Source organism: Aulostomus chinensis, chromosome 13, assembly GCF_037954235.1.
Source record: "Aulostomus chinensis isolate RoL2024-O1b breed Wild chromosome 13, RoL_Achi_v1.0, whole genome shotgun sequence".
Lineage (NCBI taxonomy): Eukaryota > Metazoa > Chordata > Actinopteri > Syngnathiformes > Aulostomidae > Aulostomus > Aulostomus chinensis.
In genome coordinates this window covers 9,295,635-9,321,204 of record NC_141332.1, presented here as the reverse complement: position 1 = coordinate 9,321,204, position 25,570 = coordinate 9,295,635, and the positions used below count along the sequence as shown (strand labels likewise).

Below are 25,570 nucleotides of genomic sequence, written 5' to 3'. Positions count from 1 at the left end.
CAATTTCAGTCCAGTTGCATCAGCTGGGTGAGGAGGTCCCGTCGGGGATGTGCCTGTGTACACGCACGCTTGTGCTTGTGCGTGCAGCTGTTGTTAATACCGTGCAATTTGAGACATGCATACGTAGATACACCTCTGAAGCAGGTAACTACTCTCTCTGTGACAACCCCCTCAGGGTATCTGCACCCCCATCCATCCCAAATGATCTCAGCAAGCAGCACCTTCAAAACTTTGAAGGATCTGCACACAGTTCTTTCCTCGGGCTTTGCAATATTAGCAGGAGATTTAGAGAGGAAGGTGCGTGTGAGGGGGGAGTTAAACAGCAAAGGTGCACTACCTCGGGTGGTTGTTTCATTTAGACAACAATATCTCACTAAATGGAGGCCTTGTTGAAGGGGTAGAAAGGTAGAAAGGCAAGGAGAAGTCTTCCTATACCAATTAGTAGGCATGCTGAGGAAAAGGGGCTGGTCTCAGCTACAATTACTGCCCTAATTGAGGTCAGAGTTGTTAATTTAGTGGTGAATTAGAACAGTTAATATGCGTTTATTGGGATGGCCAGGGGAGATAGTGAAGTAAAGTGTGTTGTGTGTGTGTGTGTGTGTGTGTGTGTGTGTGTGTGTGTGTGTGATCTTAGTTGCATTGCGAGAGATTATACGCAAAACACGCAGGGCAATTGTCTAGCTTTGGTGCTATTAAGGGCTGGTTCAACCAGAGAGGCTGCCCTTTAAACAGGTAAGGCCGAGTGGTGTAAGAGGAGGGAGAGACATTGAACGGTTGGAGCATATTTCATAGAACAGAATGATGATGATACAATATTTTCCAGTCAGGGGGCACTCAGAGCACAGGCTGCCACAAAGTCACCTTCCTCCATCTCTGCTGCTCTATTTCCTCTCCCTATGCAGAAACCCATTTACACCCTTTAACTCAGAGACGTATAAATATTTCTCAAAACACACAAGGCCTACACATAAGCATTGTATTTCTGTCTGATTGCCCATGTTGTGAACCACTTACTGTCAGAGGATGAATCATGGCCACTTTCTTATCCAACCAGTCAATGAATACAGGGCCATTCATCCCTTAAATCTCTCCTCTCTGTTGCCATCTCCCTCTCCCTTGCTCATTTCATCCGAGGGGCCCGTAGTCATCTTCTCCTCTCCTCTCTGAAACATCATTTGTAGCCTGTTTTCCTGCTCATTTTTATCATCTGGGGATTTTGTATGTCCTTTAATATTCTCTCAGTTCTTGCTGTCGTCCAGTATTCTCTCTGTTCCTCCCTCCTCCTTCTCTCTGCCGACGTTTCGAACATTTCTCCTGGCTGTTGCCCCTCTCTGAGTTCGGCCGCCACCTCCTCCTTTTCATCCTCCCTCTGTCCAGCAGTCCGTCCTCTTTTATTACTTTTTTCTTTGTGCCACTTGATCACGAGTGCTGCTGCGTCAGATGCTGTCTTTTGCAGATGATACTGGCAAGCACTTTGCCTCCCTGAATTATGCATTAAGATTACATAAAAAAATCCTCTTGAAGCAAATGATCTATTTTTAATCCAACTTGTTTGCTTGTTAAACCTGCTTCTCTGTGATCCTGTGTGTGTGTGTGTGTGTGTGTGTGTGTGTGTGCCTGCAAGTATTTGTGTATGTTCCATGAAATAAGGGAGACTATAAGTAAAAAGAAGCTCAGTCCAAATATACAGTAGTTCTCTGTCACTGTTGAACTCAGCTCACATATTCATTAGCATGGCATTAAATAAAGTCTTCCAGAGTAGCTTGAAAACAATAATTATGGCAATTATGATCCAAAAGGAAAATTATGACAACACAACTAAGTAGATCGATGTCAAGAGGTTCATTTTGGCTAAACTGACACCCTCACAAAGTTAGCAGAGTTGTTAATATGAGGAATTGGTACTTGTAAAGAAAATGATAACAAGCGCTCCTCTTTGTCTCTGTCTTTCTCTCTCTTTGTCTTCTGTTGTGTCTTGATGCGATGAAACCTGTTGACAAAGTGATCTTGTCACCAAGGAGCAACACTGCCATCTATTGGTCAGTTCTTTCATAGCTGTTCAAGAGAAATAAAAGGGGGAGAAAAGATGTCATTTGGGAAATACACACGTGCACCATCTCTCAAACACACAGATGAGCAGACATAGACAACACTAACTAAAAGGCTGGTGGGCATGTTCTTGGGGGTGACCTAGATTGAATGCACTATCACAATAGACCTACTATTGCTTTCTGTCTCCAGCTGATACAATAGGTAATCTTTCCATCGACTTCTCCTCTTTGATAGCATCTTTCCATGTGCGTGCGTCTGCATGTGTGCAGGGAGGCATGTCTGTATTATCTACAGGAAAGAAGAGGCAAAGATAAGAAGGGAAAAAAGGGGGAATTAAAAGGGAAAAGAGAAGAGAAGTGAAGGTCAAGGAGATGAGATGGGAGGGCAAGAGGTGTATATAAAAGAGAAGAGACAGAATGAGAGGAGGAGGGACACTGTAGTCTCTCTGCATCTCGCTCATTCTCTCTACTGCCTCTCCCATGAAAAATAAAAAAGAGCTGACAGCGGAGGCCGTACAGTAGCCGAAGTGTCAGCGCCTTCCTTTGACCGGGAGCGTGGCAGGGGGGAGAACAATGTGTGTGTGTGTGGGGGGGGGGGGGGCAGGTGGGGGACAGAAAAAGGAAGAAACAATAAAATTGAGAAGGAGAGATGGGATGCTGGGGGTGAGAATGAGTCTGCCCTGGCAGCAAATCCAGAATCCTCTCTTTTTATTCTGTCATGTTTACACTCGCTCCTGTATGTGCAAACCTTGACAAGTGGAGATCGAATTTGACAAGAGGGAAATTGATTCCCAAGTTTCTGTGTTACAGGCTTGCATGGCAGGGATAAGGCCGAGGCTGAGAGGCGTACAATAACACCTGTATAATGCATCATGTACGCCCGTATCTATGCCTTGTGAACACTTTGGAAGCTCTCCTGTATACACAGAATACTGCAAGTGAATAATTCCTTTTCTGTGACATTATCTTGAATACTCAGACAGACCACTCAGGAGATTGTTCCAAAGCATTAGAGAGATTAAAACAATCATTTACAACACTACTACTTCTACTGTTGTGTACTCTGCTTCTTCTATCCTGTTTTTCGGGAAAGATGATGCTTGGCAGCGGGGCTACACAGGGAAAAGACACAGGGAGAGTAAAGAGCTGACATATGAGGAATGAACACACCCGAGAAGCCTTATACCGGCAGCACACAATAAGAGAGCACAGCTCAAAAGAGGAAGATGAGGGAAGGAGAGACATCGAGCAATCTCTTCAGAGAGCAATCTGTCACTTGCGCTCCATGAGACGGTGTAAAGGCTTCCAAATAAAAGCAGGAGATGCTGTCAGTTTGAAAGACAATTGCGAGAGGTTGAGGTACAGAAGACAAAATGGAAGAAAGACGACTTGGAATGGTTTTTATTTGTCTGTTGTGTGAGGTTCACTTCAGGTTTGAGAAGTAGGTTATTTGCCAGCGAGTTATTAATTTTTATTGAGCTATAGTATAAAGGCAATGTTATATCCTGTATTCTTTGACAAGCTTTCAAGTGCTATTGGTTTTAAGCTTGCTGGTCTATTTAATATGTCCTCACACACTCTTCTCACTCCGCTCCTCTTCCTTCTGTCATTTTGTGTGCAGCGATCAACTTGCTGGGTTTGACATGGCAGTTGAAACCGTCCGACGGCCCAGTGTTAAACAACGGACTGGGAGCTGGCCTGCCTGTCAACAGTGATGTGGCCACACTGCCGTCTGGAGGCAGAGGTATGAAGTACAGCACACACCTGCAGCTGTGGCCATGTTACAAAGCATACGTACGTACAACATAGAGGACATGCAGGCTATTTTGTCATAGAAAATCATTTGAATAGGAGTGGGATCCTACAAACTAGAATCCACAATTTATTTAAAAAAAAATCATCTATACCATTTGTAGATTTTAAAAAGTGAAAAAATGTCAGTTCGACACAATATTTCATGGAGTGACAAGTGCCTTTATCAGAATGGACCTAAGCACTGCCAGTCAAACATACACTTTCCCAGAGCTGCAAAATGTACATCGAAGGAAAGTAGGAATATTTTATTTTATTTCGGTGTCTTATCTTTCACATCAGTGGTTTCCAAAATTTTAGCTTAGGACCACTGAAAGGGGAGTAGATAATCCACAATACGTTTATATATTTGTACATACACACATTTACATAAGCACCCCCTAAACACAAGAAACAAAGGATGATTATATCTGTATCTAATAGAGCGAAGTACATTTCTAACAGTCCAAAGTATATTTTTTTTCATCTATGTTTTAGAATTGTCACCCATATAAAATTAAATCTGAGGAACCGATATGTTACATGTCTCCTCCTATATCATGGTGTAAAAAAGTTACTTAGGATGAAACTACAAAAAAACAAAAAACAAAAAAAAAAACAAAGAATTGTTCAATTTCCTACCAAATCGATTTTAGGATGTTTTTAAGAATTATTTTATAGAAATCACTCTATAAAGGGCAAGATAAAGTAGAAAGAAATGACCTAATTTCGTTCACAGTATGTGATGGTAGTGTACCACACCTGTGTGTTCTTTAATAACTTCAGTACAGATGAAAATATTATCAAGACATCTCTAGAAAAATTACTTAATGTTTGACCTTTTTTTAAACATCTGTGTAGGAACAAATTTGCCTGCTGCTGAGACACATCGATGGTGTAAAATATCGGAAAATAGCGAAGGACAGATTGACGCATTGTGGGATTTGCGAGAGAAATCTTAATGTGTAATGTAAGGCTTTCAAATGTTGATTCTGCTGTGCAACATGTAACAGCCCAACAGATTTTTGCACCCAAGTAGGCTCACAGCAGCTGAAATATTTTCATAATTCATGACAGCGTACTAGCAGTGCTATCAGTATGTGCTGTTTAACCACTCGGCTGAGTTATGTCGAGCTGCTGTTGGTTTGTCATCTCAGTCAGCAGCAAGGTAAAACACTGCCTGCGCAACACCCCCTCTACCCACCCCAGCTTCGTTCTCCCTTTAAGGCCCCCATGTGGTTTTCTATCTATTCTTATTTCACTCATTCGATCTCTCTGTAACCCACACAGCATGTACGGCGTGTACGTGTGGGCTGCTGCTCTCTGTCTGTATTCAGTATTAATGAGAGGACTGTTGTGTTGTGCTCCCCAGCCGTCTAGGCCAGATGCTGCTGTTGTTCTCCTCATTGTTACTTTTATTTCTTTGTTATGTTGTGCACAAATGCACGCACATTCACACTCTGTCTGGGGCCCGGCACTCGATGACTGACCTGATTGCAGGATGCTGTGTGTTTTTGCCTGCTAGCCTGTCTGTGCTTGGAAAGCTCTGCCCTGCACTTCTATCAACAATCTCTCATTTTAGCCGAGATAACAAAGTCCAGAGTCTCGCAGGGTTTAATACAAAGGCATCACGTTGCATCCCATCACACCACTCATTTCAACATAAATGCAGAGCCCACCAAACTAATGGTGCTCATCCTCTACTTTTCAATGGCCATGAATTTTCCAACACGTTATTTTCAGTGAACTGTGATGATTAACTATTGACTCTGACAATCAATGCTTATAATCACAGATTATGCAGTTTCTTTCCCCCTCGCTCCAGGCGCCTGGGCAGGCCGAAACAGCAGTATAGACACCGGCAACATCGAGGTGGGGAGGCGGGTGACCCAAGAAATCCCACCAGGAGTGTTCTGGAGATCCCTGCTCCACCTCAGCCAACCCCAGTTCCTCAAGTTCAATATTTCCTTGGGCAAGGATGCCTTGTTCGGAGTGTACATTCGCAAAGGCCTGCCTCCCTCTCATGCACAGGTCTGTTCATCAGATTGTCTGTCACAGATTTGATCCACTGAGCTTCTCCCATATATGGAGAATTGGGGCATTTTATGATTCATTTGTGATTTATTTGAATAGTAAAAAAAAAACTCATTTAATCCATGATTTAACCTTAATTAAATCTCACAGTAATGTTGCTTTTACTGCCTCTTATTAATTAGAAACTACTCAATTAACAGCAGATTTGATTTGTAGAGGAGGACCAGCCAGATAACCATTTAGATTTCTCAAAACCCTCCCCCCAAAAAAGAGATGGTTTATCGAATCTCCCTCTGTCTGCCCTCTCTTTTTCTCCTGCAGTATGATTACATGGAGCGTTTGGATGGGAAGGAGAAGTGGAGTGTGGTTGAGTCTCCACGGGAGAGGAGGAGCATCCAAACTGTGGTCCTCAATGAGGCGGTGTTTGTCCAGTACCTGGACGCCGGAGCTTGGCACCTGGCCTTCTACAATGACGGTCGGGAGAGGGAGACTGTTTCCTTCAGCACAAACATCATGGGTGAGACACTCTTCAGAGTCATAGGTGGAGATAGAGATGTGCGGCGGGGAAAAGTAATTGGGAGGCGAGATGAGATTTAGGTTGTGGCGGCAGAAGATGGAACGAGGAAAGTAGACTAGGCCGTACATTACCAGTGACACCGCTGTAAGATGGAGATGTTATCGCTAGCAACACAGTTCCAGGAATATTGTTGTACGATAACATAGCACAATAAATTGATTGTGTGACTTAAAAAAAAAAGACATATCAGCAACTTTAGAATTTTTTCACGCAGTATAAGCGTGTGTGAAGAGGATGTAAAACCTCCAAAATATCCAAACAGAACACCTCTGTAACCATGCAAATTGCCTGTTTTTAGGACCTGAAACAGAGTCACAAATCATTTCAAATGTGCTCAGAGTATGAGGTTAGGAATGTTGGGTAGGAAGAGTCAAGCACAGAGACAAAATCCTTCACTGTCAACATCTCGTGTCAGAGCTTTCAGCACAAGGAGGAGTGTAGAGAAGGAGAGCCAGAGGTGGCGAGGGCAGGTTTAGAGTGAGTGGTGAGAGGGGGAGTTGGTGGGAAGACATAATGGTGGGGGCAAAGCCAGAATGGGATGAAGTGGAGTGAAGGAGTTGTACGGGAGAGTGGAAGAGGGGGTTGGTGTTCGGATAAGAGGCAGACAAGGAGCTAGGATTTGGGGGAGAAATTGCGAGAGAGGGGAGAGGTAGAGTGGGTTTGCTGAGTAATGCTTTGCGTGTTGTGAGAGATGGAAAAAAACGCATGAGGGCAGGAGGGCATGAAGTCCTCCTTATCATTGTCATCGAGCCTTCTCCTTCTCCACCAAACTGCTCGTCTCTTCTGAGTGCTGCAAACAGTGAATGGTGCACTGAAGTCGTGTATGAATACTGAAAAAAAACAGAACCAAAAAAACAGTCTTCTAATATAGTTATGAAAATAATATGTGCAATGTCCTTGTAATGTTTTTTGTCGTGAAGTTTTAGATTCGCCTTTGATGCTTCCATTGTTGCTAATTTTACCTGGAAGTCTTACCAACATCGTTTAAATATTTTGACTTAGATTCTTATGAAGTTAAATGTCAAGACAAAACCCTGCAACATCTGATGATGTTTTGTTATTGTGGCAACAGATTATAGAATATCCCCATATGAAACATTTAACTGAATCCTCAAGACATCATCAGACTGTTGCTATTTGACAGGTTTTCTTAATTAACCCTTTACATCAAGTGAAATTATTAACCTCCCCTAACTTTTCTTTAGATCAAAACATTTCTACATCCCGAAAACTTATACTTTGAGTTTTCTAATGTGGAAAAGTTTCATTCTAGCTGGTAGCTGGGAAGCTAGCCACAACTTATTACACACGGCTGAGGAGTAAACAACAAAAATAACAGGAGGAAGGGAAGAAATATGTAGAAGAGTGAGAAATTTTCAATGCAAAGAAATGGAGGATGGATAATGGTTGCCTTTTGGAGAAATAATATTCCCCCTCAAGCTATGAGGAGGAAACTGAAACAGGTTGCATGTATTTCTTCTGATGTCTGTGTGACTATGAGACTTGGAGCTCCTTTACTCCACTCATAGTATCTTAAAAGTGAACGGTGCCAAAGATTTAATCAAATGCTTTGATGCTCTCTCACCCTCCTCTCGCTCTCTCTCTATCTATCTATCGCTCTCTCTCTCTCTCTTTCTCTCTCTCTTTTCTCTCTCTCTCTCTCCCTCTCTCTGTCTTCCTCACAGATTCAGTGCAAGAGTGCCCGCGCAATTGCCATGGTAACGGAGAGTGTAATTCTGGTGTGTGCCATTGCTTCCCAGGATTCCATGGCATGGACTGCTCCAAAGGTATTAGCTGCTTATAGTTTTCCATCAGACAATTCTGACATTTTATGCCATCTAATTAGAGGAGTGGGTGTAAGGGAGGGTTAAGAGCAATAAGATGGCATATGGCCTTAGGAGGAGTCCAGACAAGTTGAGTGATGATGAATGGCAGCTCCCCTAGCAAATGTCGCCCTGGCTCGGTGCTCACCTCAGATAGACAGCTTTGATGAATAGTTTAGTTACCTCTACCTCTAATTACTCTTCATGTCATTGCTATTTGCCATCCCTTTAACCACTCTATTCACCTTCCATCCTGGAAAGAGATGGTGGTGTTAGATGAGTGTATGTGTGAGTGGGTGGGCAATGTGGGTTTGAGAATAACTTAAAAGTCTGCGCAACGTTTAATCTTCTCCCCTCCTCTGTACCTCCAGCGGCATGTCCAGTGCTGTGCAGTGGCAACGGGCAATACGACAAAGGCTCCTGCGTATGTTACAGCGGCTGGAAAGGACCTGAGTGTGATGTTCCTATCACACAGTGCATCGACCCTCTTTGCAGCGGCCATGGCACCTGCACTGACGGCAACTGTGTGTGCTCCATTGGCTACAAAGGGCAAAACTGCGCAGAGGGTGAGAGAAGTTAATGGTGTGGTGATCCTCTGGGATGTAGCATCACAGCTTAATGTGCGTCATTTGTTTTCTAGCCAGTGCATCTGTACAGATGGTGATTATTTTGAAAGAAACATGAATGTTTGCAGCAAAACAAGCATATATCCACTCCTCCTAACTCCTGCAAGACAGCTCATCATAGCGCAATCTCAGCCTGAGTGAGCGTCCATTCCCTCCACATATACAGATGAGAAATGGTTCAGCAGCCAAACACATCAGAGGTTTTATTAAGGGATGGAATCGCTTCTATTGATCTCTGTTAAGAGGGATCGGCCCGCTGCATTCGTAGTCATCGGAAAGATAGAAGAGCCAGAGAGGAGTAAAAGACAGAGGGGGAGTCAAAGTGGCAGTGAGAGGTGAATATGTATGAGAGTAAGAAAGAGAGAAATTGGAATAAGAGGGAGAAAAGAGAGAGGTGTCAAGGGTGAAGATGAAGAGACAAGGTGGAGTGACAGACTGAAGAAGTCAAGACACAAGGCCTCAGAGAACAAGGTCACCATTTGCTCCTGCTTTTTCATTTTTTCCTCAATCTCCCTCTCATCCAATTTTTTTCTTTCTCCTCTGGTCTGATATCTGATATTCATCACAGTAGAGTCCCTCAAACAATTTACCTGGAGTGCCAGTGACATGAAAATCAATAACTGTGATCCACCGTTTCTGCCAGGCAAACAGAAATGGAGGGCTGAGCGCGCACGCGCGCGCGCGTGTGTGTGTGTGTGTGTGTGTGTGTGTGTGTGTGTGTGTGTGTGTGTGTGTGTGTGTGTGTGTGTGTGTGTGTGTGTGTGTGTGTGTGAAGAGGTGTGGTGGGGTCAATCATGCCTGAGGATGGGAGAAGGGGGAGGGGTGACAGAGGTGTCAGACAAAGAGGACAAGGAGAGTGGGTGAGCGACTGGGATAGAGCAATGAGAAGAAACCAGAGGATGGGTGGGTGGGTTGGGTGGGCGCTTTGCTGGGAGGAGGTAATTTGTCAAATTGGTTTTCACTCAGTGCTTGGACTTCGAGCTGCCTGTCAACCTGGCAGAATGACATTGTCAGATTCTCCCATGTGTATAGCACATATGCACATACACACAAACGCACTCATGCAGAATAAAGTGTCAGCAAGGCTTCTCCATAATGGAGCACATTTGCTGGACTCAGCTATTCATTATTGTGTCCTTTAATTGCCTTAGCCACATTCTTTTATTTCATTATCTTTATGTGTACTCAAAGAAAGAAAAGAATGTCATGTCTCATTCTTTTAACCAACTCATGATATTTCATTTGTTTATAACACCAGGTCTGATGTGTCATTTTCTTGCCTTTGTTAGTTGTTGTTCATTTGGTCTCCCTGTGATTTTTCACATGATGTTTCTCTGGCTTATTGCAGTGGATTGCTTGGATCCGACATGTTCCAACAATGGCATCTGTGTGAATGGGGAGTGCCACTGTAAGCCAGGCTGGGGAGGGCTCCACTGTGAGCTGCCCAGGGCCCAGTGCCCAGACCAGTGCCATGGCCACGGTGCCTTCATACCCGACACCGGGCTGTGCAGCTGCGACCCCAATTGGATGGGACCTGACTGCTCTATGGGTCAGTATGACAGCAATAGTCAACTACTTAAATTGCTTTTGGAACTTTTCCCAGGAGCTAGAAACCTTTGGAAGAACCACCTTTATTTCAGCTGTAGCCACCAGGGGCTAAATTTCATTCTGGGGTCATTATTTTAACCCCGCTAAGCCCTGGAACTATCGGGGTGGGTCTGTTTGGTTCAGTGTTCTTCACATTTCATTTCAACCACTATATTATCGAGCAACTTCACACACCTACGTTCATTGTGTTCTATACTATGGATACATCATGGATCAGAATATCAAGAAAGTCTTGCCTGACATGCAAGGTAAGTTCCTTACTGCTGTTTAGGTTTATAAAGCAGGAATTACAAACAGTGACCCGCAATGAGAACATGTACATTGGCAGACTAATTTGCCTAATTTTGTGGGAATTCAGACCCAAGTATACAGAGTTCCTGGAACTAAGGTGGGGTTGTAGAGAGGGAACGGAATTACGAGTTTCATATTTTGTGGTCTCCATACAAACCATTTTAGTGCACTCGGTTCCAGTTTTCAAACTCCACAGTTTACTCAGAAATAGGACACAGACTCTTCACTACATTGACTTTCAACCACCAAATTTAAATCAGTCCAACTGGAAGTTTGCGCCAGATGTAACAAAATTACCTCAAGGCATTCCTGAGATTTCATACTCTAAAGAGTGGGATCAGAGGTCGCAGTGGCCTTGAACTTTGACAACCAGATCCTATTCATTCTGTGGTCCAACTGGATGTTTGTGAGAAATTTGTAGATATTCTCTCTAGGTGTTCGTGAGGTTTAGACCTTGAACAGAATGCAACTTCTTTTCAAAACAGTGACGTGTAATGCTGGATCTCATTGAAAACACATGTGAAGTCACCACTGCAGGGGAGTCAGAAAGCCTGTGATGCTACTAAACTCTGGATCGTAAACAGAGCTACAGCATTCACTGTGAGAGAGGCAATGCTTAACTTTAATAAAAACAACATTGTTCCACACTGCAGGGTCCCTCAGCCAGAGTGTATCGAAACATCTGCACATGCTACACTCGTTGCACTCTGGGGGTCTGGAGCCCACAAGCAGCATTGTCACATTGCGCCACATGTACCGCCACTGCCTGCCAAATTTCAGCCTCCAAACAGTGGCTGTAACAGAAGACACAATAGTATTTTAATTTGAATGGAAGGTGCCTGATGGTGAATTGCGTGTTGCAGATTGTCATGGGTACTTGCTTTTTATTATTTTTCCTGTCAAGTTAATTTGACAGTGTTTGTTTCTGTAGCAGGAGGTCAGACAAAGCAGTATGTTTGGAGAATTTTAAGTCACTCTTTGATCACGTGTCTTTGCTTCTCTGTCTCTCTGTCTCTCTCTCTCTCTCACACACACACACACACACACACACACACATCCTTGTACTTATGTCTTCGTGAGGACTTTCATTCATTGACATAAAACATTCCCTAGCCCCTCACCCTAAACCTAACCATCTCAAGTGACTGCCTGACCCTGACCTTGACCCTAAACCTAACCAGTACCTAATTCTAACCTTGAACCTAAAACCAAGTCTTGACCTTCAAACGGCCCTTTGAATATGAGAGGTCCGGCTAAAATGTATTCACTTTACAAAAATGTCCTCACTCTGTTGGTTAAATACGTATTCTAGTCCTCAATATGTAGCAAGTACAAGAACACACACACACACACACACACACACACACACACACACAAACGCACACACACACATACACACTGCAATAAATAAACATGCAGGGTTCAAACCCTGGCATGATGTCCAGTTTGTTCACAAAACTCTCTGGTGGCCAGCAAACGCCTGTCAACAAGCTGCAAAAGTCTTTGCTAGTTTTGAATTAATTCTTGTCATCCGGCAGTTGTATAATGTTTACTTCAGTATTACATGATTTGGTTTTGCTGAGATCCAGAAGATGAATTGAACTTTATTTAGCAACTTAAAAATAGTAACTGAACGGAATGTACCTTGCATTGTGTAGAAAAACATTGTCTTACACAAGGAAACCAAAGCATCAAATGTCGACATGTTTTTGTAACTGTGACCAGCAGGTAGCGCTGTGCAGTGACTGGCAACTGACTCAGGGTCTAGCCTCTGTGCAGGTGTGCCACAGTATAGTGTTACAGTTCGGTGAAGGTGCTATTTGTCTGGTTACACTAATCCATCCATCCATTCATGTTATACTGCTTATCCTGTTACGGGTTGCAGGGGGGCTGGAGCCTCTCCCAGCTACCTTTGGACGAGAGGCAGGGTTCACCCTGGATGGGTCGCCATTCCATCGCAGGACAGATTTAGAGTATCAATCAGCTTCGTCTCCTCTTGCATGTCATTGGATTGTGGGAGGAAGCCGCAGTACCTGAAAAGCATCCACGCAGGTACAGGGAGAACATGCAAGCTCCACACAGAAAGACCCTGTGCTCAAGCCAGGGCTCAAACCCGGAACCTTCTTGCTGTAAGGCGACAGTGTGAATACTGCAGCACCGTGTCACCCGGTTACACAACTATAGGCCAAAACAGAAAAAATGCACCAGAATATGTCAGCAGCATGTCTTGTGAGGTGTTTGGCAGGGATATGCTGCTGTCTGACATTAAACTCATCCCCCTTAACCCCACTTTTAAGCTGGTAGTTGCATCAATTTAACCTCTTCTTTGTAGTCAATCCCCATCCTGTGCTGGACCCAAACTCAAGAACATGGCATTGAAGGTATACATTGCAGCAAGGAGGCTAAGTCTGGCAGTGCCAGGGAATTTACACACCATAGCACTACCTGCTGGCTTCCATGTGTTGAAGTTGTGGTTTATTCTGCAAGTAGGAATGACTGATTCCAAAATCAGAAACTGGTACCAAAGCTCAACACCTACTCAAACATTTTTTTTACATGATTTAGTCAGTATGTCTTCAAGAAACATAAAAAAAATACAACCTTTTTAAATTAAACTTCTAAATCTTTCTCTCTTCCCTCAGAGGTGTGCTCAGTGGACTGTGGGACTCATGGAGTGTGTATGGGGGGAGCTTGTCGCTGTGAGGAGGGCTGGACTGGTGCAGGCTGTGACCAGCGTGTGTGCAACCCACTATGCATCAAACATGGAACCTGCAAAGATGGAAAGTGCCAGTGTCACCAGGGCTGGAATGGAGAGCACTGCACCATTGGTAGGAACACTCATGCACCTGGTGTGTGTGTGTGCGTGTATTTGTGTGTGTAAGATTGTGTGTGTTTAAGGTACAACTGTGTGTGTCAACATGTGGGTGCACACAGAAACATCAGCACTGAGTCAGACTAAAATGGCAGCTCTTCCCCAATTTGTTAAAAGAATTTGGAAATGAGAAGTGGAGGCAATTGAAGAGGGCTGCTTGACGTGGGATGTGGGCGAACAGAGAGGAAAGGAGGAAGTGGGAGTGGGAGGATTACAAAAGAGCAGGATTTAGCCATTTTTAAGTTGCCTCTCAACTGAAGACCCCAGGAGTCTTAGTTTCTATGGCTTTTGAAATGCCAAAGTTATGTGATGAAAGGTAAAACTCTTCACCTCACAATGATCAAAAATACCTCACATTGTGTGTGTGTGTGCGTGCGTCTGGCGTGTGTGCATGCGTGTGTGCGTGTGTGTTTGATTTTTTGTTGTCAGTCAATCACTGTCTCATATTGACATCACTCTCACTTTGGAAGGATGAGTGCCAGATTCCTTTGATTCACCCACAGAGCTTTTAGATGCAATGTCTCATTTCCCTGTCACCACAAGCACTGTGATTGCAATCTGATACACACACGCAAACAACAAAACACCAACACACACACATGCATATACAGTATATATATACATATATATGTGTGTATATATATATATATATATATATATATATATACATATATATATATATATATATATACACACACACACACACACACACACACACACACACACACACACTGCAACACATACGTACACACAGGGGAAAAGCAGTTTATGATCTCCCCATTTCCCCCATCAGAAAGTAGGGCAGCTTTGACTGCTGCATCAGCCCAAGATGAAAGGATTGTCAGGCCTCAGCTTGGCGCAAAGCACACTTCACTAGAAGCAGACACTCAGTGTTAGCTTATCTCAGCTTGCCTGTTGTTCATTTCAGCTCTGCATGATGTTGCTTGCATTTATTTAAAAAAAATACTCTCCCCATCTCTTACCTTTTGCACGTTTTCTCCCACTGCAGACCATGGGAGCATGGTTGACAAAGCAGGTACCGTATCTGACTCCTGGTGTTTTGTTTCTTAGCCTGTGGTGGTAGAAAGTAGCTGCTGCATTTGTGGGTTTTGGCCTGGCTTGGCTCTGTAGACTATGTGGTGCTATCTGTCCATAGATTAGGGTGCCAGCCTCAATGATAACTCCCTACATGTAGCGCACTCCCATGCACCGCAGTGCACTACAGCAGGGTCTAGGTGTCATTGAGCGTTGTTGTGTTGTGGGGTACTGTAGAGCCTATAGCGTGGTCTCAGCAGTGTCGAGGGGCTGTGCTGTGTGGATGTGCATGCATGTGAGCGTGTTTCTTCCCCTTATAATGTGGAATTTGACAACACAAACACATAACTCTGTTCAGGTATTCTAGTCATGTCTCGAGTAAACACAGCTGTTTCACACAAGGAGAAAATGATGAAAGAACTATTGAGGTAATTGGGGAATTTCATAGGCCGCTGATGCAAGGCCTTAATATGGTGTCAAAAATTACAGCGCTTTTGAGCGTGTGTCTTTTCATTTGGGTATTTGTGGCAACAGCCATGACCATGGTAGAATACATTTATTTTGTGTGCGTATGACGTCATCACACCTCTCTAGGCTGGAGGAAAAAAAACAGTGTAGTTGATCAGGCAAAGACGAACAGGCTAAGGTTAAGACATCATTGCAAACCGAGAAGGCTGAAGAATTTTCTCATGTATAGCCAGAACCCTTAATAGATCACCCTGCAGCAGAACCTCTGTCGGGTTATAGCACAGATTGCCTGACAGTACAGGTCCCCGGAGCACTGTTGAGAGTGTCCTCTCACCCTCTACGCTTAATGGAATAGCTCTCATTGTTTTATGAAGAGCCAGTGCAGGAAAGAACAGGTAAATCGCAGTGGTAAAGAGGGAGCAAGAGAGATGTAGAAGAGCCAATGGAGAACATGTGGGGTGAAGAAATCAATATAATTTTTAAGGTTGCTGATTAATAATAGGACCAGATGATTCACCTGGTAAAGTGCAGCGTTATCTGATTCACCTATAAGCAGTGGTCTTAGATTTATGCCTGTGACCTTTACTTTATGACCTTTAGAGTGAATGGTGCAACTTTTTTCCTTTCTTTTATGCACTTTGTTCTCATTCTTTCTTGTCTCTACCTCGCTCATGCCTTCCTCAGAGTCTCACACAGTATCATCCTTTATCTACACTCCCTGACACACACATACACACACACACACACAGACACACAGACACACACACACACACACACACACACACACACACACACACACACACACACACACACACTGCGAACCACACAAGAGTGTGTGTGCTGACCCATAACCCAAGGCAATTTCTTCTCCTTTTTAAGGGGATTTCATCAGAGTCCAACCACATTAACGGGGAGGGTGGACTTAATAGTTTCTGAAATCCCACTTTATTCTAGTTAGTATGAGGGGGTATCGACTGGGCCCTGGCATTAAAGAGAGAGGAGCCCCATGCCGGCTTGCCCAGGCAAGCCGATCAATGCCCACTATGGATTGTCCTGTCCGGGTGCTTCATAAGTATTGCTGCTTTAAATGGCAACTACATTTAACAGGCAATCACAGCTAACTGCCTTTGTTCCTTTAGCTCAATACAAGGGGACAATCTATTCTAGCCTGATTGTTAATACAGCATCATGAGCAGCCCCCTGGTGCAGAAAATTGTAATAATTAAAGATAAAACCCTTGAATTCGATTGCTCTTTTTTTTTTTTGAGCAGAAAAATGTGGTTAAGCCCACCCCACCCCTCCCCACCCATCTCCCCCCGCATCTTCTTCACTATTGTTCAAAAAAGATGGCGCATTGTCTTTCTCAAAGTCCTTTGTTGACTTTCTCTCATCGCCTGGTGGTTGAGACGTGATAAAATGCCAACCAGGGTGAGATGCCTGTTAATTTAGCTGCTGCCACAGTTTAGATTGCACTATTCATATTCATAATGCATGGCTTTATTGATGCAGCGATTTGTTAGAGGGCAAAACCCTATAGTGCAACTTGAGTGAAAATATGTTCATTAATCTACCGAGCAGGACTCAATGAAAAGCATTTCATTTTCATAATCTCTCACCGGGTTATTTTGTCCTTCTCACTCTGTATCAGCACGCCACTAAATGGCAGGTCATATCTTGAATGTGATGTGTGTGAGTGTGTGTGTCTCTTTGAGCGTGTGTGTGTGTGTGTGTGTGTGTGTGTGTGTGTGTGTGTGTGTGTGTGTGTGTGTGTATTGTTTTATCAGTCAACCCTGTCTCTGCCTTCATCTCGCGTGGGCAGACTTAGAGTTTCGCCCCCATATTTATTGAAGGGGAAATCACTGTGACAAGTTTGTTTGGACTCCTTTTCTGCTGGTGAAAGTTTTGTTGTTGTGTGTCATTATGTCGTTTTCACTTTACCTGAAAGATTATAATGTGGCACACACACAGGCTGGTGATAGAGCGAGGGAGCTGTGATCTGGAGTGAACTCAGAGAAATGGGGTGAAAGGAAAGACAGAGTTAATGACTGTCCCATCACATTTGGGAACAGATATTGACTGGCAACATTGTCAGTTTAGCTGCAAATTGTAGGACTTAAGAAGTTTAAGATATAGTCCAGCATGAATTACTTTGTAACAAATGTGTAATTTTTATCACTTTTTTTTTATACAGATTAAAGCGTCTTGAGCTCAGGAAGATGTTTTCCCTCCTCCATTATTTCTTAATAACTCCAGAATGCAGAAAGAGCCAGCAATGTACCTTTGAAACTAAAGGCAACAGATGGTTAACAACAAAAAACTACCCAAAAATGTAGTTGTCTGATATAATCCAAATCTTCTGTGCGCAATTATGGACAAGTCAATTTTGATTTGAGTCAAAAGAAAACAAACCATAACACTTTTAGATGTTGCATGTTTTGGCGCACTTTTGCTGATGTTAGCTATCGGTCACCATGGCTTTCATGTAAATATAAGTAGCTGGCTCTTTCTTCGCAGTCAGTGTCACAAAGAAGGAGTAGAAAAACACCTTTGTGAGCTCAAGACACCCATTTGTGAGGTCTCTGATAAGGAATTTCATCTGGTGTCCTCTTTTTAAACTTTCTTAGGCCTCAGCCCTGTATTTCATCTGTATAGTTAAGAGCTCGGACCCCCAGGCCTTGACCTGGGTCTGGGAGTGATCCTGTGGTGCTTTTCGTAATTCTGTTAAAATCGTAATTTTGTTGTTCGAACACTTACTGATAGTAAAACTGACACTTACGCCGCCAGCGTTGTCTAGATGCAGAGCTGTGTTTAGACTATGTGAAAGGTCACATTTTTGCAGGATGCACCAGTGAGGTGTTACTGGTAGTGTCCGACATCACTAGTATGACTGTTAACGAGGGGGAGCCCAGATGTTCTCGGGGAGCTGACCCAGCCTCATCTCACAGCGAACCTTGTACATCTGTGGTGGATGTCAGCCTTTTTCTTGTGTCTGACAAATTCCTTCATCCCACAAAATTCCTCTACAGTCTGGAAAAGCAAAACACATTTTTTCGGATGAAATATTGCTTGCAACAAATGAGACACAATATGTAGAGGTAGATGACATGGCTACCTCCTCCTCCTGCATTCATTATTTCTGCTTAGCCAGCCCAGCCAGCTGCTGTCATCAGCTCCATATTAACCAGATAAATATAAGAGCAGCATATCGATCCACTCCTTTCAGAAAAAAAAAACATTTAACATATTTTCCAAGGCATTGAACTTTCCCTTTTTCAATTCTGTACACAATGAGCAGGTGAACAGTTCAAATTACTTCGGGGAAAAATGGCCTTGCCCACTATGATTTTGAAATTCTGCATCTAGACTGCTTCACAATGCCTGGTACTCATTTGTGAGTCCAGGGTGGCCTTGCCGTGGCTGTTACGAAACACACTTGCTCCAGGGCTTTAGATGATTGTGGTAAGGCTCTTTTTTTTAATGCACAAGCTAAAGTGAAGGTTTATTAGGTCATAGACTGCCACCGCAAAACACACACACACACACACACACACACACACACACACACCATTGAACATAATCTCATTCTCTCATGAGAAAACATTACTCTCAGGCCATCAGAATCCCATTACCTACACTGAATCATAAGTAAAGGAAAGAGAGAGAGTGATGCTCGGGTGGGGCTCTATCAAGTAAGTGAATCAAGTGGTGCATCCATGAGCACACATACAGATACAACACAGACCCCCTCCCTCCCCACACACACACACACACACACACACACACACACACACACACACACACACACACACACACACACACACAAACGTTTGCAGCCATCTCAGGGGTGTTGACATTCAGATTGGAAGGTATGCACGGAAATTGACCTGCTAATTTTGTAACTATCAGTAATGGTGTTTATTAAACAGAGAAAAGTCACTGGTCCATCACATTAGCACGTGTGTGTACTGGTGTTGTGGAGAGGTCATGGACGTACTGAGAATTATAGGCATGGAGAGAAAAAAAAATATGTGTTTTGAGGCCAAGAGATATAACTTTTTCCTTCAATTTGATTACTTTTGGGCCACAAGTTCCATCAATTTAGTTATTTTGAGGCCGCTATATTATGTTTTGTTCTGTCACAGTTTTTGGCGTTGAGATCTAATGTGTTAGAAATGTGACATTACCAAATTGAGGGAAGAGGATATATCTTGGGGCCTCAAAATAATTTTTCCTTCTCTGTGCCCACAAAAAAATTTTGTTTTCTCTCTATGGCCTGTCCAAGGCTCCATATGTATTTGTGTATAAAGCTATGTGCGTCTATCAAGTTATCAATTATGATAAAACATAAAAGCATTACCCTGCTTCTTCCCCATTACCCCCCCCCCTTTTTTCCCTCCTCACCTCCCTACCCCCCATCTCTTCCTGTCCTCCCCACCCAGATGGCTGTCCAAACTTGTGTAATGGAAATGGCCAGTGCACCATGGGACAGCAGAGTTGGCATTGTGAATGCCAGACAGGCTGGAGGGGCCCTGGCTGCAGTGTTGCCATGGAGACCTCCTGTGCTGACAACAAGGACAACGAAGGAGGTGATTTGGGGCAGGCAGGGGGAAATTTGGGGATAGAATTCTTATAAATGCAGTGGTACTTAAGAATACCACTTGCAAAAAAAAAAAATGCTTGTGAAAGGAATAAAGGATGACAGAGTAAAAAAAATAATGAATTAAAACAAGCAGTAGAATTAAGATAAGACTCTCATGAGAAGAGCACTCACTAGGGATGGCAAAATTAAACTTTCTCTAGTGAAAGCAGCAAAGATTATCAAAATATTAAATCAAGAATGGAAGAATAGATTGCTTTTTTCTGCATTCCAAACTGCTCTTTCACCACAACCTCATCATTGCTCTCTCCTATCTTACTCAGATGGGCTGACTGACTGCATGGACCCAGACTGCTGTATCCAGAGTCCCTGTCAGAACAGCCCACTCTGTCGGGGCTCCAGGGACCCTCTTCTCGTCATACAGCAGAGCCCAACATCCCTGCCCCGTGTCCGCTCCTTCTACAACCGCGTCAAGATGCTTGTAGCACGGGACGGTACTCATATCATCCCCGGGGAAAACCCATTCAACTCCAGGTGCGGCTGAAACTCATATACTGTCAGATATCAAGGGCGCGTCACAGGTTGTGGGTTTATTAGCACCCTGGTGTTCAGGAAGGCTTGAGCTCAAGACTTTGAATCTGGGCTTAATAGTGTTAAAAAAACCAAACGCTATTCGTGAGTGGATTGCATTATTACGTAGCATTCTTGCTCAATATTGGAGCAATTCCAATAATGTGAGTTCAATCAATCATTCCAACTCAAAGACATCGGCCTTAAAGTTTTAAGACACGGCAATTTCCTTTAGAACCCTGATTTGCGGCCTTCGACAACTCTCCAACTTTGCTTACACCTTCGTCATCTAGATGACAGGGGACACAATTGGAAGTATAAACAAAGCTCTTGCCAACACATCAGTTGGCAAGAGCTTTGTTACTGATCTGGTACTGATTACAACCCACGAGTTAACAAAGTCAGTTGGTTTTATATCACTGGAGGGGTAGACTTGCTGCCTTAAATCACCTTTGATTAGATATGTGCATGTTTGCGTAGAAAAAGCAGTTACAGTGCAGGCCCCAGATTAGCACTTTTGAAATAATACTTTTTAATCATTAACAACTAAACTAGATGGTGGGGGTTTTTTTGCTTATTTTTTTTAGTGTCAAGCTAAAATAAGACTTTGATGCTCCTCAGAAGGTTTGACATGAATACATACTCACTCCCAATTAGGTAATATAAATAGCAAATAAATATGCCCTCATGCATATAGGCCAAAGATCAAGCTGTGGAGTGCTGATTCTTTCCTGCACACAATGCAGACAGATATAACCTACCAGAGGGACGGTAGCCTGAGGTTTACCTATATATTGTCTGGGATGCAGCACCTTACCAATGCACATGCATCTGCGCTGTCACGGTTTATTTACATGATTGACGGGAGCTAATCTAGATGACGGAGGCTGCTGATTGTTTCTAATTAATGAGTGGTGGAAGACCAGGGCAATACATGAGTGGGCTAATTGAATGATTGAAAGATGGGGAGATTAATCAAACCAGATGATTGATGGTTAGAAAGATTGGGTTGATAGATCGACTGTCGCTTCTCTCTGTCTCTAAGTCTCTCTCTCTCTCTCTCTCTCTCTCTCTCTCTCTCTCACACACACTATCTCCTCTGTCTTCTTCCAGTTTGGCATCTCTAATCCGGGGTCAGGTGTTGACTACAGATGGAACACCCCTGGTGGGGGTGAACGTGTCTTTTGTCAACTACCCCCACTACGGATACACGCTGACACGGCAGGATGGAATGTATGTACAACAGCTTCCCAGCACTGAAAATCTGAATCTACCTCATCATCTCAAGATTGATTAGATTAGACTACATTTGATTAGATTAGATTAGATTAGATTAGATTAGATTAGATTAGATTAGATTAGATTAGATTAACAATCCACTTATTGTAATGGGAAAAACATGTGTGGAAATATGAAAACTACAAAATGCAGCACAGTGTGGTCAGTCAAAAAGCAATTGACAAAAATTGAGGTGTTTTGTAATCCAGCAATTAAAAATTCTCATATATATGATAATTTCATATTTTATGAAAAAGTTATGCACAGTTATTCTTGCAAAAACCCTACAAACGTCCAGCAATACATGCGATCAGTGCATACGTGTAGCAGTAGCTCACTCACAGGGCACCTCACTAACCAACACCTGTCACCCCTTGCAAACGTTTTCACCTGTAATACCGTTGTTCTGAATTAGAAGACAGTGTGAGATTGTCAACACTATACACGTTACACCTGCACAACCCACATTAGTGAGAACCTCAAGATACCTGTTGGATATTCCTGTTCTTCTTGGTGGAAAATGCAGTATTTTGCACTTGTTGATCAAACACTGTCTATTTAAATTTAGGCACACGACTATAACTTAAAATACAAGACTCGGTTAAAATCCTTCAGTTTCGTCGCTCCTACGATGGCTGAAAATATGCCAACATCTTGCTTAAAAACCCTGTTTTGTTCCCTGAAACATGGCTGAAAAATTTCAATCTAAAAATGATTGAATATGTCTCAACAATTTGCAAAAAACACAAATTTCGTTGCGAGAGTTTCCTGATGTTTATCTCCAATAAAAAAACACCCAGTTTTGTCACCAGTAATATGGCTGAAAACTTCCCAATGGCTTGCATAGAACACCAGGTTTTGTTGCCAGAATTCAAAATTCTATCTCCTGGCTCATAATCACATGACTTCTATATGAATTATAGTGCATTACCCCTTCATAGAACTATGAGCGCATTGATGGTCGCTAAGTGACTAGGACACATACCAATCAGCCAATAGTTCAATGGAGACCTTTAAAAAAAAACAAAAAATATGGAAGAAACATGACAAACTAAAATGAAAACAACTTTGACATCTTGAATTTGTTAAATCTTCTTCTTGCTTTTAGCCACTTCTCAAACACATTTGGTGAACTCACCTGACATGTCTCTCTGTTCGATCTCTTGTCCAGTTTCCTGTTACGAATGTTCTAGGGCTGCTCCTCCTCCTCCAAGTTATATTGGATTTAAGTCTGGCTGACATCTGTGACATGTTATGTCAAATTTTGATTCTCTGACTCCTCTCATTAAATGTGCACTTTATGTGTTTCTTACCTCAGGTGTTTAAGCTCGATTCTCTTCCCCCTGCAGTTGTACTTGTCTTTCCTTTGCAGCACTTTCTTCCAGTTTGTACGAACTGATGCTGAAACATCTGCACTTCTGGTAACAACGATAACTGACCTTTTATTTCAGGGGCAGTTAATCACTCACCAGTTTCATGCACTTGAATTCTCTGTTGTCCCTGCCTGTCCTTGTTTAGCCTTGATGTTATTTTCTTACAGCTGTAAGAGGCTTAGCCACTTGTTCACAGCAGCTCCAGAAGCTATATATCATGACATGTTTAAACCAAGTTTGTTGCACCATATTGAAATTAACATGTTTATTTCAGGTTGTTGTTGAATGATCCCTAAAGCAGGGGAGTAAAAACTTTTTAGAAGAAGAGAAACACTTAAAAGTGTATGAGTCCATTCACTGCAGCACTCCCCATCTGTACCTCATTCCCATCCTCTTCTTGCAAACCTCTCCAGGTTTGACCTGATAGCTAATGGTGGCGCATCACTGACTCTGCGGTTTGAACGTGCCCCCTTCCTGAGCCAGGAGCGCACCGTGTGGCTGCCCTGGAGCCAGTTTTATGCTATGGACACTCTGGTGCTTAAGACAGAAGAGAACACGATCCCTGGCTGTGACCTGAGTGGCTTCGTCAGGCCTGACCCTCTTGTGATTGCATCCCCTCTCTCCTCCTTCTTCAGCTCCAAGCCAGGGGAGAAACCCATCATACCGGAGACACAGGTGCAGTACCACTGATCTCTGGCAGCCGGCTAATCCTCCTCCTGGTTCCCTCGCTCTCTACCCACTTTTGTAGCTCTCTTCCTCCTTTCGCTTCAATAGCTTTCCCCCCACTTGTTCCCTCTTTCCTCTTTCTTTATTTCATCCATTGCTTTTTTCCCATTTTTGTCCTTCAGCTGTCAGTGGAACCGTGACCCTCATTACCCCCTCTCTCTCTAATCCCCCCTAATCCCTTTCTCCTGTCATCTCCTCTCTTTGTCTTCCAGGTGCTGCATGAGCAGATCGAGGTGCCTGGCACAAGTCTGAAGCTGTGCTACCTAAGCTCCAGGACCCAGGGTTACCGCTCCCTGCTCAAGGTGACCATGACCCCTGCTGTGGTGTCCATGGGGCTGCTGAAGGTTCACCTAATGGTCGCAGTGGAGGGCCACCTCTTCCAGAAGTGGTTCCATGCCTCGCCCAATTTAGCCTACACTTACATCTGGGATAAGACTGATGCATATGGGCAGAGGGTCTACGGGCTTTCTGAGGCTGTTGGTGAGTGGGGGGATGAGGTCATTTTTTCACTGAGAAGATTAGAAACTTTACCAGTAATGGAGCACTGGGTATGACAGAGGCAGAGAGCTAATTGGGGAGCCTGAAGGAGAGATTACACACCCGAAACCCAGCCTCCAGCCACTCCGCAGTATAGCCACAGTTAAGTGGGTTTTTTCATATGTCTATTTTTCATTGAGGCTGCATGTAGCTGAGTCAGCCAGCCGTAACCGTGGTGAAGGGTTATTAGCCATCAGGGTGAGTTAGCAGTTAGTTACTGGAGCAGCAAGCAGGAGTCCAGGGGAGCCTCAGCGCTATTACACTCTGCTGTCACAGTTGCTGCTAGATGCTGTCAACCAAAAGCTGCTGTCAAGCCACAGCTGCAGTGGACATCTGGGGCGTCAGTGTGGACAAAAATCATACAGATACTGAAATTTAATTTACTTCAAGATCCCCATATTCCCCAGAATAGCTGTAATTTTACAATTCATATGGCATATAAAGCATCTGCATGATTTAGTCTTAGATAGGTTGTGCTATACTGATGCAGCTTTACTACATTATTGGTAGCAGTGAACCTGAAAAGGTGCTGCCAACAGCACTTGTGTTGTTATTCAAGTGGGATTTGATGTGTTAACACGCTTTTCCTTTTAACAAGTTGGAGCACATACAGGCAGATGCAGAAAGTGTATTCAGGAGAGTTGCCTCAACAACTCATCTCAATGTATTGATGATTATTTGTCTTTATTAAGTGAGAGTTTGTCAAATCTTGTGGAGGATTGAGGCATCATTTTTCACACCGGCAACAGGCACAGCCTGTAGGTTTAAAGGTCCTCCGGGCAATCAATCCAATTGCAAGGTTTTTGATTGATTTAGCAGCATGTGAGGGTGTAAGTTAGGTGTTGACGAAGATATAAGTAAAGGTGCGAACTAGCTTCAACTGTGTGTCACATGTTTCACAACCTAAATGAACTTGAGATGCTCTGATAAGTTTTTATTCTCTAGTCTTGTTTCATCCCATCTTTATTTCTCTCCTAACTTTTCCAACCTGCAGTGTCGGTGGGCTACGAGTATGAGTCCTGTGCCAGTCTCATCCTGTGGGAGAAGAGGACAGCCATCCTACAAGGCTACGAACTGGACCCCACCAACCTGGGCGGCTGGTCACTGGACAAGCACCATATACTCAACACACGTAGTGGTATGAGAACCCTAATATGTTTTGTATATATTTGATATTAAACCATTTCTTCCCTCTTCTTTCACAGGAAGAGCTTGTATTGTAGTTCCACTCACACCAGATCTATTGAGTAAACATATACAAACTCTACTGCATGTGGCAGGCAACCTTCTCTGAAAATGATTTGGGATGTCAT

At 43.4% G+C, this 25,570-nt stretch overlaps 1 protein-coding gene across 8 annotated transcripts in view; it reads left to right on the top strand.

The window, feature by feature from the left end:
* tenm2a (teneurin transmembrane protein 2a) overlaps window positions 1-25,570 on the top strand; it is a 227,807-nt gene that overhangs the window by 188,979 nt on the left and 13,258 nt on the right. For 5 of the 8 annotated variants that reach the window (XM_086223073.1, XM_086223067.1, XM_086223072.1 and 2 more), the window contains 14 exons: window positions 3,673-3,795; window positions 5,647-5,873; window positions 6,198-6,393; window positions 8,139-8,240; window positions 8,648-8,842; window positions 10,251-10,451; window positions 13,444-13,629; window positions 14,683-14,709; window positions 19,616-19,762; window positions 20,097-20,307; window positions 21,457-21,576; window positions 23,408-23,669; window positions 23,933-24,200; window positions 25,252-25,395. In XM_086223073.1, the coding sequence (XP_086079199.1) occupies window positions 3,673-3,795; window positions 5,647-5,873; window positions 6,198-6,393; window positions 8,139-8,240; window positions 8,648-8,842; window positions 10,251-10,451; window positions 13,444-13,629; window positions 14,683-14,709; window positions 19,616-19,762; window positions 20,097-20,307; window positions 21,457-21,576; window positions 23,408-23,669; window positions 23,933-24,200; window positions 25,252-25,395 (2,409 nt within the window). The remainder of the gene's footprint in view (window positions 1-3,672; window positions 3,796-5,646; window positions 5,874-6,197; window positions 6,394-8,138; window positions 8,241-8,647; window positions 8,843-10,250; window positions 10,452-13,443; window positions 13,630-14,682; window positions 14,710-19,615; window positions 19,763-20,096; window positions 20,308-21,456; window positions 21,577-23,407; window positions 23,670-23,932; window positions 24,201-25,251; window positions 25,396-25,570) is intronic. The other 3 variants (XM_086223069.1, XM_086223071.1, XM_086223070.1) reach the window with 3 other exon arrangements.